Source organism: Ostrea edulis, chromosome 1 (genome assembly GCF_947568905.1).
Source record: "Ostrea edulis chromosome 1, xbOstEdul1.1, whole genome shotgun sequence".
Lineage (NCBI taxonomy): Eukaryota > Metazoa > Mollusca > Bivalvia > Ostreida > Ostreidae > Ostrea > Ostrea edulis.
The window spans coordinates 62,641,763-62,662,777 of NC_079164.1; the positions used below are offsets into that span (position 1 = coordinate 62,641,763).

At 34.7% G+C, this 21,015-nt stretch overlaps 3 protein-coding genes across 4 annotated transcripts in view; 2 read left to right on the forward strand and 1 right to left on the reverse strand.

Moving 5' to 3' along the window:
- LOC125648179 (adenylate cyclase type 2-like) overlaps nt 1-12,220 on the forward strand; it is an 85,084-nt gene extending 72,864 nt beyond the window's left edge. Inside the window, 6 exon segments of the mRNA XM_056155996.1 lie at nt 1,152-1,239; nt 1,857-2,015; nt 2,589-2,735; nt 4,816-5,032; nt 7,241-7,365; nt 9,738-12,220. Of these exon segments, the coding sequence (XP_056011971.1) occupies nt 1,152-1,239; nt 1,857-2,015; nt 2,589-2,735; nt 4,816-5,032; nt 7,241-7,365; nt 9,738-9,884 (883 nt within the window). The 3' untranslated portion in view covers nt 9,885-12,220.
- Nucleotides 12,221-15,222: 3,002 nt separating this feature from the next.
- Nucleotides 15,223-20,210, reverse strand: LOC125648174 (M-phase phosphoprotein 6-like). Its single transcript, XM_048875128.2, has 5 exons — nt 20,100-20,210; nt 18,101-18,213; nt 17,590-17,680; nt 16,528-16,622; nt 15,223-16,085 (listed from the first exon to the last, which is right to left on the reverse strand). The coding sequence occupies exons 1-5, from the start codon at nt 20,148-20,150 to the stop codon at nt 15,911-15,913; spliced, it is 525 nt and encodes a 174-aa protein (XP_048731085.1). The 5' UTR covers nt 20,151-20,210; the 3' UTR covers nt 15,223-15,910.
- A 225-nt stretch (nt 20,211-20,435) lies between these two features.
- The window catches only part of LOC125648160 (putative ATP-dependent RNA helicase TDRD12), a 68,814-nt gene continuing 68,234 nt past the window's right edge, over nt 20,436-21,015 (forward strand). For both annotated transcript variants that reach the window (XM_056155985.1, XM_056155990.1), the window contains exon 1: nt 20,436-20,548. The gene's annotated coding sequence lies outside the window, so the exon portion shown is untranslated. The remainder of the gene's footprint in view (nt 20,549-21,015) is intronic.

A 21,015-nucleotide genomic window follows, 5' to 3' on the forward strand; every position in this document is an offset into this window, starting at 1 on the left:
TTCTCTGATTTATGTTACTCGGATCACAGAATCCGATACTGTTCTCTGATTTATGTTACTCGGATCACAGAATCCGATACTGTTCTCTGATTTATGTTACTCGGATCACAGAATCTGATACTGTTCTCTGATTTATGTTACTCGGATCACAGAATCTGATACTGTTCTCTGATTTATGTTACTCGGATCACAGAATCCGATACTGTTCTCTGATTTGTTACTCGGATCACAGAATCTGATACTGTTCTCTGATTTATGTTACTTAGATCACAGAATCCAATACTGTTCTCTGATTTATGTTACTCGGATCACAAAATCCAATACTGTTCTCTGATTTATGTTACTCGGATCACAGAATCTGATACTGCTTAACATAAATACTAATAGAGCTCTAGCAATGAAACCATATTTGTGTCCAGGGGTCCGTGTTTGCCCAACTATCTAGTTTGTATTGCTTGTAGGAGTTATGAGATTGATCACTGTTCGTTATCTTCACCTTTCATATGACAAAAGGATGCCCTATTAATTTTTTAGGTCAAAGGTTAAGGACATCAGGTAACATACCAACCCTAAGAATTGGTTTCTAGATGTCATTTCAAATACAATTTTAGGTTTTGTAATAAAACTCTACAGGATTACTGTAATTATGCCTAATGATTGTTAGATTCATATGTCAAAGTTGTCAAGGTCATATATTGCAAGAAATAGTTTCTGGAAAAGTTCTGTTTCGTATGATGAGTCTCTATGACTTATGGATTACATGTAACTCCAATTGTTTTAGGCCATAAGATCAAAGTACTACAGGAATACCAACTTTAAGTTAGTAAATGATTTCTGGTGAACTGATAATGATTTTAAGGAAAGTTTTCTTAATGTATTTTCACTTTTGAAAATACAGATCGAATATTTATATCATATCTTTAAGGAGAGAACACAAATTCAGAGGAATTTGCTCATTACTCCGAACTTGCAGATATGTTAATGAAATGAATGTTGCACAAATTAATGTATTTACATGTATTTGAATATTATGAAAGCAATATGAGCCATAGGCCTCTTGTCCAATCTTTGGCATTCCCCCAAACACCACATACATTAATCTAATATTATCAATATGCTAAGTTGTTGATTGACTTTTTTTTTTACAACAGGAGCAGTATTGAACCACTAGACATTGCCACGGGAATGTCTATATATTTGGCTGTGTTCCTGTTTACCTTGATATTTCACGACAGACAGGTATGGCTGCTATAGTTACAGTGATCAGGCTCATTATTACAAACATTGACTTGTGGATAAATAAAATGATATATGAAATATAACTACACTCCATTAGGTGACCAAATCTAAGATAAAAATTCCAAATTGGTCTTACATTGAGCTTTACAAACTCTCATTTCATATTTTCATGGGAGTTCCATGAAAAAAGTCAAAGTTTGTGTGCAATGGGTATTCCATCTGTGATGTCCCATACTCAAGTAAAAATTCAGTGATATGATTTTTCAGTGCACAGACTTAAATGTTGATTATGTAAAATGTCATTGTCTCAAGGCACGGTCAGGCCTGAAGGTTATAACACTTTTACTGTAATCATACTCAAACTTAGCCATGTTTATTATGAGTACAACTCTTAGCAAGTTCCCATCATACTCAAAAGATCTTTTATAACCTTCACTTTTGAGTATAAGTACAATTTAGAGCACATAATTCGAGTTTCAGTTTGAAATGTGCTCAAAAAAGTTTTATAACCCCCAGGCCTGAAGTAGTGACGGAGTCTGCATAGCACTCTGGAGAGGATGGTACATATTGGCCATGGTTTGCGATGATGGTGAAATGTTTAAATATATATTCAACAGGTTGAATATGCAAATAGACTGGATTTCCTTTGGAGGAGAGAATTTCAGTCCGAGACAGAGAAGGTTAGAAACACTGCAGAGCAAAACAAGAAGCTGCTGGAAAACATATTACCCACTCACGTGGCCGAGTATTTCCTGCGAGGAAGCCGAAGCAAAAACGTAGGTGTGATTCTAAAGAGCAAAACTGCAGGTTTGACAAGAAAAAGAATTCATTTTCTAAAAAAATATTTATGGTATTAAAAGTGTTCTGGTGTGTATGAGTTAAAAAGGTGGGTCTAGTAGATACTTTCTTATGCCTCCAGTTTTTGACCAGAGGGTCCCTATTTAATTTTTGACCAGAGTCCTTATTTTGATTTTGACTAGAGGCTCCCAATTTTTGACCAGAGGCTCCTATGGTATCAATTGACCAGGGTTTCTGTTTCTCAAATTTAAGTGTTTATAATTATCTTGGTATAGCTTCAGCATTTATGGAAGATAAAAAACTTCCAAACCTATTCATAGAATTTTTATTGTCCCAGAAAACATTCATTTGAGACTATGTTAAAAAAGGGTTGTTTTTGTAAAGTTTTAGATGATTACATACCTGAATTCTTTGAAATGAGCTGGTTCCTAGAAATAAATCTCTTGAGAATACATATACAATAACATTTAGTATATTATTATTGTAAAATAGCAAGTATCTTTATCCACATAATGTTATCTGACGATCACATTCGGCCATTTTTTTTCCAGGAGTTATACAGTGAGTCTTATGACAATGTCTCTGTTATGTTTGCATCCATTCCAAACTTCAAAGAGTTCTACCATCAGAATGCATCCAACAAGAATGGAATTGAATGTATTAGAGTTCTGAATGAAATCATTGTGGATTTTGATCAGGTAAGCCTTCAGAATATTGAAGTCAGTTAAGTATGGCTCCTTTGTATACACAGAAAGTTGTTATATCCACCTCCTACATTGTCACAGAAACTTTTAATTGTGGAATATTAACTATTGATTGCATGCTATAATTTATTATTGAGAGCAATAAAGTATGAACAAGTATTTACAAATGCGTGGCAATCAGGGGTGAGTACAAAATTGTTTCCACAGGAAAAGGTTTTATAGCTCACTTGAGCTGAAAATTCAGGTGAGCTAGCTTTTCTGATCACCCTTGTCTGTCTGTAAACTTTGAACATCTTGCCCTTCTTTTCCAGAACCATAGGGCTAATTTATACCAAACTTGCCACAAAGCATGCTTTGGTAAAGAGGATTTAAGTTGGGTTTTTTTCGAATGAAGTGCCACATTTCTGATCAAGAATTAGTGAAAAATTTGTGGCATCTTTTAAACTCTTCTTCTTAATAACCACTAGGCCATTTTAAATCAAACTTGTAACAGTTATCATCCTTGAGAAAAGGAAATTCAATTTTTCTCAGATGATTGGTATGGCTCCCTCCAAAGGGGAGATAATCAAGAAAAGACAAAAATAGGGTTGGGTCATTTGAAAATCATATCCCCAAGAATCACTAAGCCAGAAATGTTTAAATTTATGAGAAAGCACACAAACATAAAGTAGATTCAAATTTACATAAAAACTTCCTGACATACTGCAGATTCAAGTTTGTTAAAATCATGGCCCCCAGAGGTAGGATGGGGTCACAATAGAGAATCAAAGTTTTACATGCAGATATACAATGTATAGGGTAAATCTTTAAAAATTGTCTTTTCAAAAACAACATGGCCATGATTAGTCATATTAATATACAAGCATCCCTAGGTGGTACAGATTTTAGTTTGTTCAAATTGTGGCACTGGGAGTAGGGTGGGACCACAATAGGGGATCAAAATTTAACATTGGAATATATAGGGAAGCATCTTTGAAAATCCTCATTTCAATAACGTCAGGATCATGATCAATCATATTAATATACAAGCATTCCCAGATAGTGCAGATTCAAGTTTATTTAAATCATGACCCCCGGGGTAGGGTGGAACCACAATAGGGGATCAAAGTTATGCATAAGAATTCATAGGGAAGTACATTGTATCTTCGAAAATCTCCATTTCAACAACAGCAGGGCTATGATTAGTCAAATCAATATGTAATCATCAACAGGTTCTTCAAATTCAACAATGGTTCATTGCCCCCTACCTCCACTGAAAGCTGTACCCCCTAGTGGCACACACTAAATTTGAAGTTTTCAGCATTTATTTGATGTGAAATTTCGGAAATCATGGAAGTATCTGCTACAGCGTTATGTGCAGAAACCATGTGTATTAGTTATATTATGTGGAGTGGCAGTATAATTGAAAATTTCGTCAAATATGGATCAAATTTGCATCCTTACGTGTGGTTGCCGAATATTGTTGAAGTGTTCACCTATTTCTAACACGCACTGCGAGGTGGGAAACGAGTAAGAGTAAGCGGGGACATCACTTGTGTTCCGTCGTATGTTAATATAAGACTAGTTTTATCTCTATAGCTGTAACCAAGCTAAATATGTCAACTTGTCTAGTAAAACACCCTTCGAATTCCGTACCCCCTAAGGTCACTATTCCACACCCCCAAATGTGGGGTTGTACACGGTTTATATACTTCCATTGTTTATACAGACAACCTTTACGCATTTGTTCCTTATAAGTGTGTTTTGTTACATATATCAGTTTTTATGTCAGCAGTCAGTGCTTTTATCAAGAAATAAAATATATAAAAATAGTACAAGTTTATCTCTGACAATGTATAAGTAAATATAAAAATAAACAAGTTAAGCCTCACGATATAGATATAAGGATTATACATATGTAGACAATTTTTATTGTTGGGAAATATGAAACATGGGTAATATATGGATAAATTGCCCTATGATACTATTGTTTTTATACTTATGAAATATACTGTATTAGTGTACCAGCATCAGGTGCCAAAAACCATTGCTTTATGATTGAAATTTCTCATGTGTCTATAAATCCTGATTCTAGCTCCTTTCAAGATCAGAGTTTTCAAATATAGAGAAGATTAAGACAATTGGGAGTACGTACATGGCAGCGGCCTGTCTGGAGCCGGGGCGGGAGAATGAAGGACACCAGGGAGAATGTCAGAAAAATGTCATCATGTTGACTGAGTTCGCTCTCAAGATGATGGTCAAATTAGAGGAGATAAATCTCAACTCATTCAATCAGTTTAAACTCAGAGTTGGTGAGTATCGTATCTCTCTCTAGCTGATGAAACGTGTTCAGTAAGGAGGTCCTCACAATGTCTGGAAGAGAATATACACATGTTATTGTAAACCTCACAATGGTCCTCAATGTCTGTGAGAGAATATACACATGTTATTGTAAACCTCACAATGGTCCTCACAATGTCTGGGAGAGAATATATACATGTTATTGTAAAGGCAAACAAATGTACCTCACAATGGTCCTCACAGTGTCTGTGAGAGAATATACACATGTTATTGTAAACCTCACAATGGTCCTCACAATGTCTGGGAGAGAATATACACATGTTATTGTAAAGGCAAACAAATGTACCTCACAATGGTCCTTACAGTGTCTTTGAGAGAATATACACAAGTTATTGTAAACCTCACAATGGTCCTCACAATGTCTGGGAGAGAATATACACGTTATTGTAAAGGCAAACAAATGTACCTCACAATGGTCCTTACAGTGTCTGTGAGAGAATATACACAAGTTATTGTAAAGGCAAACAAATGTTTTTGGTATAGTTGTTGGGATACCTATAAAAGTTAATCCAGCCAGTTAGAGGTACTGCAGTGACTTTTTTCTACCTATGTTATCATCTATTGTTTTATTTCTATTTTTATTATATTCTATTGTTCATCTTATTTTTTTGTTTGAAATTTTGATTTTGATTTTTACACTAAAGTATACTGTAGATTCCTGAGTTCACGTGAGTATTTAATATTATGAAATGGGTGTCAAGTCGCGAGAACATAAATTTGTGTTGGACTTTGATGGAGAGCTTTTACATGTGTTTCAGCAATATAGAAATTAAAGCGAGTAATTTTAATCAGGAACAGTGCTTCTGGCTATATTGTGCAATAATAAATTCCTTCCATATGTTTAGGAATCTACATTGTAAAGAGCTTAGGAATGTTAATTGAGGCTCTTACCTGTTGGAGTAATATAAAAGTTTATCTAATACTCTTTTCCAGTTTGTGAAATAAAAGTTTTTGAAAGAGAATTTCATTAGAGACATGTACCCACACCGCTTGTCCCTGACTAATCTAATATCTTCTATCTAAATTTTTCACATTGTGGGTCACATTTATCAATGGGGACATAATTGCTAGGACAGATTTTTTTGTTCTCATAGTGCACTACTGTCCACACAACGCAGGCCAAATGGTTAAAAATTGTCTTCACTTAACACAACTTACAAGTGAATTTATCACACATTTAATGTATATAGAAGTGAATACAACAGCACCCCTCTCCCTCTTTCTCTCTTCCTAAAGATGTGTGTGTGTATATATATATATATAAAAGTGATAAAAAGGGAAATAACTCTCCTTCCTTTCCTGGATATCATGTACAGTCAAACTTGTTAGGAGGCCACCTTAGGGAAGTTATGAAAGTGGCCACTTAGGACAGGTGGCCTCTTGTTCCAGTTTGCCCTGTAAACAGCCAATTAATCAATATATGAACAAGTTATAAACTTTATTACACTTCACAGAGTAAAATAAGGTGAATTTCATAAAAATACTGATCATACATATGTACATTCATTTCTCATAATGTGTCGTCGCTGTTTTCTTTCTGGATCCACATTATTTTCAAAATCCTCCAGATATTCAGCTTTTCTTTTCCAAAAGTTGTTTATCTAATTCTTACCAACATTTAATTCTGCTGCAATCTAGCGAGAAGATATATCTTTTTTATCCAGATCAGTCAATTTGAGTTTTACATTCGGCGAAACCATTTCGACAATGTGTTAAAAATGACAAACAAAGATAACATATATTACAACTTATTTAATTTGAACACAAATCTGTTTAATAGCTTCAGGTAAACTGACCAGTATTTAATTACCCAAGCAAATATGTGTTTTCAAAACAATCCGCTATCGTCACAGCTGAGTAACTCATGTAAAATATCATGTGATAAAACCGCATCATTGGACAAAATGGCCGCCTATTACAGTGTAATTCAGTGTTGTGTGAGGATTTGAGTGGCTGCTGGCCACGTTACATAGGTGGCCGTTTATTCCAGTACAAGTTAAGACAAGTTTGACTGTACATTATTTCATAATCCCCTCAAATGATTTAAAATTGATGAGCCAATACCCAATGAGTCTGTAAAACTCCTTTATCTTTTATGTTCTTGTTTACAAAATGACTCCAAAGTTATACATCAGTACAAGATCTTATTTTTCTCACAGGTATCAATCATGGTCCAGTGATTGCTGGGGTGATCGGAGCCCGAAAACCTCAGTATGATATTTGGGGGGACACAGTCAATGTGGCCAGTCGGATGGACAGCAGTGGGGAAGCCAGTAAAATCCAGGTATGCTTGACCCTGTGTAGTATATCTGTAGTGGTCAGCTCGGTCCGATCACCAGTGGCCAGTTAGTTCAGTCGGTAGAGCACCTGACTAGAGATTCAGGGAACCCAGGTTCAAATCTCTGTCTGGTCTGTTGCATTTTCTCCCTTCTTGTTAACTATCCATTACAGATAAGTCTGGTCATATGTTGTATATAGATAAAAGTATGGACAGCCATGTGCAGTACATCAATAAACGTCAGTAAAGGTTATTTCAGTGAAGGTATGTCTGAACTTGTCATTTGTAATGAATCAATAAAGGTAAGTTTGGCCATGTGTAGTAAATATGTAAATAGAAGTATATCTGGCTATAACAATAAAGGTAACACTGGTCATGTGTAGTATATTAAGATAGGTACGTCTGTTCATGTGTAGTACAGTAAAACACAGTTATAGGGAATCTCCTGGGGCAGCGAAAAACAGTCTGTTATAATAAAAACTTCATAATATCCAATACCATTTTCATTATTTTTCTCTCATAGGGATTAGATATCACTTTGCAATAAGTGTGACTTCATTAAAAGCGTGTTCAATATAAGCATGTTTTGCTGTATATTGACAATGGTAAGTTTGGCCATATTTAGTGTTTTAAATTATGTCTCCCCTCCTTCGGGGGAGACATTGTTTTTGGATCTGTCCATCTGTCACAAAATCTTGGGAACACTTCTCCTATATTGCTTATTGGATAGACTTGAAACTTTGTACAATGCTTCATTGCCATTTGTAGATGTGCATATTGGTGGAACAGGAGGATCCAATTATTTTCCTCAAACGTTATAGTGGATCTAATAGGGATGGAAAATGTAAAATAGCTTGTACACTTCTCCTCCTATATGGCTTATCTGATAGATTTGAAACTTCGTACAATGACTCATTGCCATTTGTAGATGTGCATATTGGTGGGACGAGATGATACAATTATTTTCTTAAAAGTTATAGTGGATCTAAGAGGGATAGAGGATGTTAAAATAGCTTGTGAATGCTTCTCCTCCTATATGGCTTATCCAATAGACTTGGAATTTTGTACAATACTCCAATGCCATTTGCAGATGTGCATATTGTAGGGACAGGAGGATTCGGTTGTTACTCCCCTACCGACGAAGTCAAAGGGGACTTTAGGTTTGCGCTCTGTCCGTCTGTCTGTTTGTCTGTCAATCCTGCAAACAGTTTTCCAAACTTTTTTTTAATGTGCTTGCAGATATTCATTTGATATTTGGTACATTGCTTTTTCCATAACAAATTACAGATCAAGTTCGAATTTCGACTCGTTCCGTTGACTTTTCACTAAGTTATGGCCCTTGGACTTAGAAAAATATCATGAATTGTTAGTTTTCCAGACTTTTTTTTGACATGCTTGCAGATATTCATTTGATATTTTGGTACATTGCTTTGCCTTAACAAGTTAAAGATCAAGTTAAAATTTCCTCTCAGTCCGTTGATTTTTCACTAAGTTATGACCCTTGGACTTAAAACAATAACATGAATTATCAGTTTTCTGGACTTTTTTTAATGTGCCTGCAGATATTCATTTGATATTTGGTACATTGCTTTGCCATAACAAGTTACAGATCGATTTTGAAGTTTTCCAGGTCTAGTCTTTGTACCTGAATAGTAGTTGATTTCCAACCATTCCTATCTTGGTTTCCCAATCTTCCCTTTTACCATAACCTTGGTATCATAATGAACTTCGAATATTGTTGCGGTCCAATAATTTTTGCCTCCGGTAGGGGACTATGTATTGCTATGCAATACTCTCAGAATGCTTGTTATCCTTAAAGTTATAGTGGATCTGAGGGTTGGAGGGTGTAAAATAGTTTGTGAACATTTCTCCTGTGTGGCTTATCAGAGTTCATAATGTCTATGTTTCTCCTCATGCTTTCTCCATACCATGCAGTACATTAAGGGGAGGATGTTTCATTTGGAGCACTTCCAATTTGGGGAGTTGGGGAGACATGTGTTTTTCATAAAAACAATCTCTAGTTAAATATATAATACATGTATTGTATATCAATTGAAAAATAAGTCTGACAGAGTGTAGTACATTGTATGTATCATAATTCTGGTGGTGTTTAGCATCAAATAGAGTTAATGACTGAAAATAGAACGAATGTAAAGTGTAGAAAATGTGTAGTAAATGTCAAATGAATAATTATTTCAGAGGAAAAATTACCATGGATATTGATTTTAGAATGTCATAAATCATAGTGGAAACAATTTTCCTGATGTGCTATGATTATTTAAAGTGAATATTAGATATGATAATAGGAATTTTCTTTGTTTCCTCAAGGTTGACAATAACTGTGATAAATTAGATATGGACATTTGTTTGTTTTTCAGGTCCCAGAGAAAACAGCAGTGATACTCATAGAAGCAGGGTTTCAAAACGAATACAAAGGTCTAACCAAAGTCAAAGGAAAGGAACCAATGAAGACGTACTTCATCCTACCAACTGCCATCGAGGCAGCTGATGACAATCAGGGTTGAAAAATCAACGTATGCCGTTATCCGCAACCACCCACTCTTGAAAACTCCCTGAGCCAATATCCACATTTCCTTGAAACATCATGAGCAGGTCAAGAAATATTCCCAAGGATACTAAGACTGCAGTTTCCTCAGTCTCCGTAATATAGCTGTCGTATTGTGGCATACAGCGTCTTCTATTGGCAAAGAGAGCAGAAAAAGTATATAACTCTGTCGTGCTTATCTTGCCAAAATTCGTTCCAGGAATTTCACTGAATGAAAACAAAATTTTGATTGTCCTGAGGATAAATATTCAGACACAAACTTCTTACTCCTGAGTACCAATATAAGAAATTTATTTATGTTGACATCGATCGCTATGTACATGTATTGTATAAACAAATGATAAAGGCACTGAAGTGTCTGGAGACATCATAAAATGTTATTGTATATTTACTGTTGTATGATCTGAGCCTACTCTAAACACCCTCTGTGTGCATATCTGTAATATAGGAGAACATGGATATAGTTATCAAAGACTTCCGGCCACAAAATTACAATTCTTTATATCAAAATTGAATTCCAGTATTTTGCCTTACCTGGAAGAAATTTGACTGGGCTACTGTGATTTTTTCACTATAACAAGGTGTATATATTAAAGAGTTACACTGTAGTTAGGACACCATGATAATGCATGCAATGTATGCAAGGAATCGTTTAGAAGAAAATGAAAGTAAAATATATGCAGTATGTAGAGAGTGCAGGAGATTGACCTCGGTGATCAGTGCTGAATGAAATGGGCATGGTGTGTTTTGAATGTAACAGTTTGTATGCATTTTAATGAAAACTACTGCAATCCCACTACATTGTAGATTTCCTCACCCTGTACAGTTGTATTTTACATGAAATGTAGAACATCGTGATATTTTTACCTGCATGTGTTTTGTATTCCTTGTAATGTTGTATTAGTTGTTCAGATACAATCATAAACTGTGATACTGTTATTTGTTACTTGTGCTTAAAATGCACAATGATGTTCATGAAAATAATCGTAATTCTCTTTCCTGTCATCGATGTAGGTGAAGCTGTTATGTTTGTGTCTAGCTCTGTTTTGATAATTATCATCTTGATTCTGCCTGACTTGTTCTAACATTGATAAAAAATAACAGTAGAAAATAAAATTTAATGTTCTCATATCCAAAATTAGAAATACCTAATTTGAAATGACAGGAATGCAATATTAATTGATGTTAATTAGCCTAATTCATTCTTGTCTAATGCATTATATTTTTTACTCAATTGTATCATTCAAGTGGTAAAAATTAGGAAATAATCTGTTACTAGATCTACATGCGAGATGTGTGCAAAATTTTACCATGAAATGGTCAGGGAATATAGTGTTACCCCTTTCTGCCCATCATTCCACCATACTTAGTTTTCTGAACTTTTTGCTGTGATTGCAGATAATGAGCCAATATTTCAATGGTATATCTCTATACATTGAGTGCGAGTTTCATGTTGAATGACCTAATTTCACTATAGAGTTATTGCCCTTAGACTTTGAACATTTCTAATTAATAACTGTTTTCTAGATGTTTTTTTTTTTAATGATGTTCTTTCTAGATGCAAGATTTACATGGTATATATCATTAATTAAAAAAATGTAATTTTTACAATGAATGTATATTAGTGTGCATTAGTACATGTAATTAAGAAATTTATATTTCAATAATTCATTGCAAGGTCCGTCTTGCTTTCTCGTGTCCTTAAAAAGTGGTATAATTCTCGATAGTATAATTATACTGATTCAAGAAAACAATTACGGTAATTTAAAGCACCAATATATGATATTGTATTTTTTGTTCCATCTGAACCCCATGTTTATTTTCACATCCTAGGACTTCAAATATTTGAAATATGAATGTCAGCGGGAGCATTGGTGTCAAAATTACTGAAACACAAATTTATTCATATTTTGAAATTTTGTTTTCATAATGTTTATCAATAATGATTTACACTGTAAAAATATTTTTTAGATCCCGAATCATTTTACAGTAGTTTGTGGAGAATCTCATTTATTGAAGGACAGTATCATTATCTAATTTAAACCATATTAACCATGATGGCATTTTACCTTGCAAATGATGAGGATTAATCTCTGTGATGCATATCAAGGCTTTGCAATGCATGTTTTTATCAGTGGTATGAATTAGTGTTTTAAATTGAAGAAATAATCTTCATTATCTATGTTTTGTTTCCGAGAACTTTGTATTTTTATATCTATCTAGTCATTGATGGGACGTGTGTTTTCTTGTTGCTGTATCCATTATACAGTAAAACATAAAATTGTCAAAAAAGTATTGATAATATTAAGTTATCTGTAAACCTGGAGAAAAGTAACCGAGGCCGGATTCCAATTGTCCATCCATGGTATCCATCTCTTACTCATGTGCCTCAAGAATATCGGTACTAGAGTATTAAATGTACAAGTCATTATACAAAGAGCACCTTTTAACATTCACTCTGATACCTACTACAGAGATTGCAACTGAAGTGATGTCGGGGGGGGGGATCTTTACTGGGTCAGGTCAAAGTCGCTATAAAAGCTGTAGTCTAATCAAATGTACATGTAGCAATGTTGTAGACCCAATTAAAACAACAGAATTCCAGAGGAATTCTTACTAGCTACAAATCAGGCAGGTAGATGGCCACTGATTTTTTTTTTTTGGTTGAAAAGTAATGTCAGTAAGTAGTTGTAATGTTGTATAATGTCGTGTACTTGCTAAAGTTAGACAGGTGAGATGGGGAAGACTGACTATATCCTGGATTAAGGTCATGGCCATTGATAAGATTCTACTATAATGGAACTTGTACCACCTCACATGGCACATACAACAGCTTCATAATCAAAAGAAAGTTTATTATTTTCAAACATTGTATGAATTTCTAAGATAAGTCATGCACCACTACAGAGTACGCACACATTCTGTAATGTGATTTACCCATTGAGTAACAACTGCATCAAAATGACTTATCGATATTTTCAGCTCCATTTAATACATATGTACATACATGAATAAGATATTTTTCCCATTTGACCTTGGGCTGGAGTTGGGGCCCCCATTTGACCTTGGGCTGGAGTCGGGACACATCATGTCATCAGCAACTACTCTGTCAAATACAAGCATGTTGACAGTCTGTTGCATTTAACACAATAGTACAAGCTGCTAAAATGTACAGAAAACCATAAAAAACGAAATTCGTTTGTTAAACACTGATGCCCCCACATGGTATCAAAGTAATTCTGGTACCAGAATAAAGCTCTTGTCACAAGGAATACACATGAAACCCTTAGCACTATAAGCATTCAAACGTTATGGGCATGATTAGCTGTCATTTTGTCACAAAAAATTGACTTCAATGAAAATTGCTCTATATTATATATTTCAGTAATAACACCAGAATTAATTATTTCGAACACTTTTTAACCCCAAAGCCGGCACATGAATATTCAGTGTAATTTTGGTGATTAAATTGTTATTGTCTTGCAAATGTGAAATATGAAAGTCCTAGCACTAAGCATTCAAAAGTTGTGGCCAAGGTTTATAAGGTTTTTGCTGATAGACCAAAAACCATGATATGCCCCCTAAACCTCCAATTAAGGGGGATAAAAATGTATCTTAAAATTGGGATAATTGTCTCAAAATTTAACAAATTAGCTTAAAAATAATAATGTTTACATGGCATACATGTCCTATGGAAGCCAATAAGTGCCAGGCTATAGACTATTCATTTAACTGGGGGCGCCAGTTTTTCAACTGCTCTCTCTCCCTCTCCCACACCAATAATTAATTTCATATATATATATATATATATATATATATGTTATTGTGTTGGTTGATTGTGTTGTTAATTTACAAAGTTATTTGAGGGGCGAGATCAAAAGTTTTGATGTCTGACAAAAAACTAAATTCACATGGTTTTCACCAAGACCCTCTCACCCCCCCCACCCCCCCTTTAAAACTAAATATGATGAATGTTGAAACTAATCGATTAACAAGTAAAACATATGATTAATATAAATAACACTCTGTATACCTTTTATACTGTTTATTAACTAATGAAAGTGTACATATATGCATTAAAACTAATGTACATGTAATATTATGTGGTTTTTAACGGTCGCTTGTCTGTTTTCTTTTTCCACTAAAGTGTAATCGATGTCGGATGACAGAAATTTATGGGAGTTTTTATCCCCCCTCCCCCTAACTATCTGAATTTAGATTTTTATTAGACATTGATCTTTTGATCTTGCCCCGAAATGTTCACGGCATCAAATGTCGTGAAAATTTCAGATAAAATTGATTGAATTCAAGAAAATCTCAAAACGAAAAAATTCTTATAGGACAAACTTTGTGAGGAGTACATTATATAACCAATGTGGACACTATAAAATAAGTACTTCTTCCATATCTGGGGCCCGTTTTACAAAACAACTTATGGCAAAGTCACCGCAATTCTTAAATTGTATTACAGTTATTACTTTAAGTGAATGAAGTAAAACTTTTCTGAAGCTTAATTTTCAACATTTAAAAACAATATTTTGCATTTGGAGTGAATGACCTTACAATAAACCTGAAAATTCCAGTATGTAAAGTTTTGTCGTAAGTTCTTTTGTAAAACGCGTCCCTGGACTCCTGCTGATGGCACATTGGGATAGGGAATGCCAACTGATTTCTGGATCAAAATGTCAAGGTAATCAGATTTAACAATGTGGACAACATTCAGAGAACATTCCAGTTGTCAGTCTCTAACTTCAAACAAGGACAGGTGGGAAGAGGAGTTGCTGTGATATTTTACTCTATGTCACATGCATGCATTTCCTATAAATCAAATGTGACCATATACAATATGTTCTCCTTGGCAGTGTTCACATTATACAAGTATATCTTTAGTCAGTTCCAAGGGTAGGATCATCACAGACCATATGAACTTTTTGTAGGAAGGACTTAAAAACATGCAGAAAAGATGACGAGTAGTGTGAATTTGAATCCTCTTGAAAAAAGAAAAGCCATCGATAATGAAGAATCTTATCCATTCTGTGAGCTTCATTAGAAAAATAATTATTGGTATTCTGTGATTTTAGCTTCATCTATTTTCCTTCATCTTGTTACAAAGACATCTTTGAAACCTTGGACTTGAATTTTACTACCTGTTAACACATTAAACACAAAATGTCCACTGTATTGAGGAGGTATCTGTTTCAGTTGCTGATAAAAATGAAACAAAAGTCTAAGCATTCTACAAATGTGGAGTTACTGGAGTATTCAAATATCTCAACGACAAACCATAAGCTGTGGGAAGCATTTTAAAATTTTTTTAATTAAAACTTAACAATATTTAGACATATATTACAAGATATATACACATCATGAATATATATAGAATATAGTACAAGTTACAATTTCATACATGTCAGAATAATTTTATACATAAATTCACGTACACATTCCATTCTTTTTAAAATAAATAAATGTACATGCCCCTACATATCATATATGGTATATTTCATTTACATAAAAGCTATGTAAAATAATTTTTGGAAATATAAAAATCTTCACTAGTCAAGGGTAGCATTTCACTCTTTGTCTCACTTTGTAAGATAAAACATTGAGCGGATCATCCTTGTTTAGAGAAGGGTGATTAAAACAACAAAGTTCATTTATTTAAAATCTCACAAGAAAAATTTCATCTAGACTTGGTGTTAAAATTGTATCACATCATTTGTGGATAGCATACAATGCATGATGCTTTTGGAATTGTGTATGCATTAAGAAATGATCACACACCACCAATCTTTACCTTTGTGTTGGAGCAGTCACAGTCCTTGTTGAAAATAGTGATCCTAATTTCATCTAAACCACTAATAGTGATCCTAATTTCATCTAAATCACTAATTTGAAATACACTGTACATGGGCCCCTTGTATCTGCTCCTGGTATCTATTTTGAGCATGGATTTGTAGCCATTGTTATAATTAGCTCCAATGTTCATTCATCTTTTGGCTTCAGGAATTTCTTTTTGGAGGCCTTCTTTTTTTTACCCTTTGATGTTTCCTCTTCAACGCTAATGCTAGGAATTTCTTTATTTAACGACTCATCGACCTCTGCTCGTTTCCTCTTTTTGGTGAACTTTTTCGCAATTGTCTCAGATAGAGACTTATACCTTGGAAAATAAATGAACAATGATAAAGCACGCAAGTTTGTCAAAAAGTGAAATACTAGTCATGTTAAAATTTTGATTATTTCATCTTCAACCTGAATATGCAAATTTAAAACTGGGTGAATTTGACTTTATTCATTAATGATTATTTTTGAGTAGCAATAAATTGTTTCAGGAGAATTCAAAACAGTACAGAAATGTTTCTCAATGTGTTTGGGTGAAAGTAACAAAAGGTGAAAAACATGTCACAAAACTTTTCTTCCTAAACCAAAGTTCAGTTTTGGATGAAGTAATGTAGTACAGTCTTTCTCTAACAAGACTAATATTGTACCTCTGAGACATTGACTGAGTTTTGTACAGTCCTTCTCTAACAAGACTGATGCTGTACCTCTGAGTCATTGACCGAGTTTTGTACTGTCTTTCTCTAACAAAACTAATATTGTACCTCTGAGCCATTTCCTGGTCATTGACTGAGTTCTGCTCCTCTCTGGCTTCAGACTCCTCCAGTTCTTTTTCTGTACTGTACATTTTCATCAACCTCTGAAAACAGAGACACAAACAGATCTTAAGTACACAGCATCATATGTATACTCACCACTGATTCCATCTCTGTACTCTAACCTTTCTGTATTCATAATGATCATTGGTGTGCATGTATTTATATATTTACATAGGTATTATAATTATGATGATTGTTTACTGGATCATCCACAAACCATGTTACCCTATTCCCATGGGGAGCCGGGTTAGAATAGGTCCCCAGTAAAGCTTGCTTGTTGACTAAATAGAGCGGTCCTTCGAATGAGACCGCAAAAACTGAGGCCCCATGTCCGGTATGGCACGATAAAAATCCCTCCCTGCTCAAAGGCTGTAAGTGCCGAGCATAGGCCTAAATTTTGCAGTTCTTTACCGGCAATGGTGATGTCTCCATGTGAGTGAAAGATTCTTGATAGGAACGTTAAACAACACAATCAATCACAGACCATGTTTCCCTATGCTGGGCTTGATAGGAACGTTAAACAACACAATCAATCACAGACCATGTTTCCCTATGCTGGGGACCTTCACCTTTTGACCACATACTAGTCTTTTTGTAATTGACACTTTCATTTCACATTTTATTGTTAAATCTTACCACATGTGACCGCCGTGAACTTTTGACCTAAAAACCAACAGGGGTCCTTCATTACTAAATCTCTAAAAATATTTGCTTTGTTATCTGGAAACTATTTCTTGCATCATTGTGACTGAGTGACCTTCGACCCTTTGATCTAGAAAACAATACAGTTCATCCTCAGGTCACAGTCTCTTAATGTGAAGTTTCATTTCTAAAGCTAAAGCAGAATTCGAGAACCAAAGTGTTACAGATAAACAGACAGAATTAAAATCAATAGTACTTGCTGGGGACAAAAAATAAGCTTTTGACAGAGTTCACAGACTACATAGTGCAAACATGTACTACAGCATGATGTACAAACAAACCTGTACTACAGCATGATGTACAAACCTCAACCTCTGGGTTACAGCCGTTATAAGAAAATCTCCCATACTGCAATTCTTCAACACGAGCAATGCTTGTTTCAATAATATATTTACTTCTGAAATCATAAAAGAAATTATTCTGATTAAGTTCATAAATTTATCTAGATATGCATCTTGTAAGTGAACAGTTTTCGTGCACAAAGTGATAAATTTTAAGATTAAGGATGAAGAAGTCTAAAGGGAAGAGGTTGATTGGACAGTTTTGAGCACACAATGCTATCTCTAACAGTGCATTGATAATATCATGTCATGTATAAATAGAAAGTAGGTGCTCCATTGACATCTTCGGAGTATGTGATTGTTTAAAATATGGTGGCTTTTTATTTTACTTGACCAATGCAGAAAACTGAAACATGTATCTATATACCTTGCAGGTATATTAATTGTCATTGCAAGCAAGAGAAAACTGACCAAAAATAATGATCCTCTGCACAAACTGGTTTTGAACTAGTTTTCTAATAGGATAAAAAACTTACTCCTTTTGTTTTGTTTCAGGCAAATCTAGAACCCAGTGTTCATCATCTATCACTCTCTGTTTCTCTTCTTCACATTTTTCTTTAACGATCTGCAGAGCACTTCTTTGCATAAACTGAAATAATATATCACTAACATCTGTAGGAACTAAATTTAATTTGAAGTTCTATAATGTTGTTACAAGTCAAACAAGAGTAACACTGTCACTGACTCACTGCAAAATATGCCTCAAACATATTCAAAAATACAGTAGTAATTAAGATTTAACATCCAAATAAACTGTTCTTTGGTTAAAAAAAGGCTTTGATAGTGCTCGTTTGGTACTCTGTCTTAATAAAATAGTAGTTCCAAGAAGTCATACTGAAAAAAGATTTCCCTCTAATAAGACCTAAAATAAAAATGCCTGTCACCACTATCCTGACTAACCTTAGATCGAATCCCCTGCCTTAGAATTATTTTTAAACATGTTGTTCAACAGATCTCCAAAGAAGCATTTTTACTTATTAGGAGTTGACACTTGTAATTACTTCATAGAAAATTTATATCATTTGCGTATTTAAAAGTTGCATTAGCCTTATCAGTACTCTTTTTATCCTCACAGTGTGCTGATGAACAGACACAAATAAACACTACACCAAACCATTACTGGTACATACATCCCGTCTATGATGGTTTACTACTACTACAACCATTCTGTCATAGTTAAAGATTGTTTAATAAAGCATTTCAGTGTACAAGACAATGTTATCCTGAATTTCAGAGTCGAGCTGTGATGAAGTGAAAAAATTCTGGAAAAAGATCAATTTTTTACTCGCAAAATATTGCAACTGCCTGCACTTTCAACTTGCAATTTCAATCTTTAGCTTGCATTTAGTGAGCATTTCCTGTTAATTTTGACCCCTGCCATACAGAAACTGGAGAGCGTCCAAGGTAGAGCAGCACGTTTTGTCATTGGCAACTACATGACTACTATGCTTGACAAGTTTGGATGGGTGAGCTTGCAGCTTTGTAGACAAAGTGCCAAGTTCACCTTTATGTATCATATCTGCCTTTTTCTGATAGCCATCAACCAGTCATCCTGTCTCCAACATCTCGGGGCTGCTACATGTACCATAGGCCATCAACAACGGTTCAAGGTTCCTTATTACAAAGCATCCGCATATAAGGAATCCTTTACTTTCTATCTACCATCCAGTGGTGGAACTCCCTTCTAGACCACACATCAAAGAAGCAGGCTTCCTGGAGACCTTCAACAGGTCGGGAAAACTTCCCCTATAGCGAGATATTCTCGCTAAAATGTGATTATCACTCTTTAGCGAGAAATAAACATTACCATAAATAGGTGTTTTGGCGTCTTTATTGAAAATAATGGCAAATCCTGTGCAACGCTGAGTAAGTGCGACACACACTCAACATGATGCAATTTTTTTCTGTGAAATTGACAACATAGTCAAGAAATTGCATATGAAAGTTGCTGCGTAAGAGGGAAGCAGTGTGAAATCCAATACACATCGTGAGTGTTTTTGCTTTGATTAACATGATATATATTTGCAGAAATATCTGACATTTTAGCACTTTTTCTTCTTTTCACGTGAAACACGAAGAGATGTACTCCACGTGTGTTTTTCTCGGTTGTATGGGATATATTTACTCTCGCTAGAGAGCCTGGGATAATCGCGTTTTAGAGAGAATATCTCGCTATAGGGGAAGTGTTCCCAACCTGTTCAAGGATCCAGACCATTCCACCCCATAGACACCTTTACCAGTTTTAAAACATTTTTTAACCATTTAAATGAGACTATCCCTCACGGAAGGACATTTAAACCAAAGTAGGAAGACGCTGCTAGTACGGCCTAGCGCCCTACACTAACAAGAAAATAAGAAATGCAAAATGTGGTCATTAGAGGAAATTCAAGACGAGTTCCTTATTCATTTTTATATCAATTTCATTAGGTATTGCGTACCAACGAAATGTAAAATAACAAATCTTTAACATTTTACCTTCATTTGCAAAACATTCTTAGAAAGGCTAGATTTGCCAACATTAGTCATTTTGAAAGTTCTATGACTATCCACGTGCTTTGAGTACCGATGACTTCCGAATACTAGTGTAATATCGGAATGTCTCATGAAATGGCATTGCTATTTAACAAAAACCGTGCTTGATTTGAGGATTATTCTATCAAAACTCAGTTGGCTAAACTCTGGAAATTTTCATACAATCTTTGTGTAAAAAATATATGATTTCTAACGATTTTTGCATAATTTAAGGCATTTTATCTGTTTGTGAAGCAAATTTTATTGCTGTTGTTTTCAAGTTATACTGTACTTTTCGGGTAATTTGCAGCATCCGGAAAACGTGGGAAAGAGCGTGGAATGAAAAAACAAGAGATGGAATTTGGAAGACAAAACGAGTAGTATGGCTTTTGAGACCCTGCATATCGATCGAGGTAACAATGACCCGTGTTAACAACGTATTTGACCCAAGAATTTCTACTCCAATGACTCAGTTTTTATGGTACATCTGCAGGGTTCGAAATTAACTTTTTCAAGCACTAGTCCGTATGAACTAGTCACTATTGATGTTCACTAGTCCGCAAAGCATTTCACTAGTCCGTCCAGTATATCATATTAAATGATCTTCATTTTATTCAATAGTATTTAATGAAACCAAACTCATCACAGTTGCAAGCAATTCAGTGTCTGACACCTACAGAAGAAAAAGACCACCATACTTAATTTTGCATTCAAGATCTTCAGAAGCATACAGTAACCTCCGAGTTAATCGTTTTATTAACGTCCATAAGTGCGTTCGATATCGACGTTCGAGGACCGTTGTTTTCGTGCTCAGTTCTTAGAGTCGCAGGAGTCAAAATTTTTTCAAGTCAATAAAATTCACTCGATTGACCAAGCCATG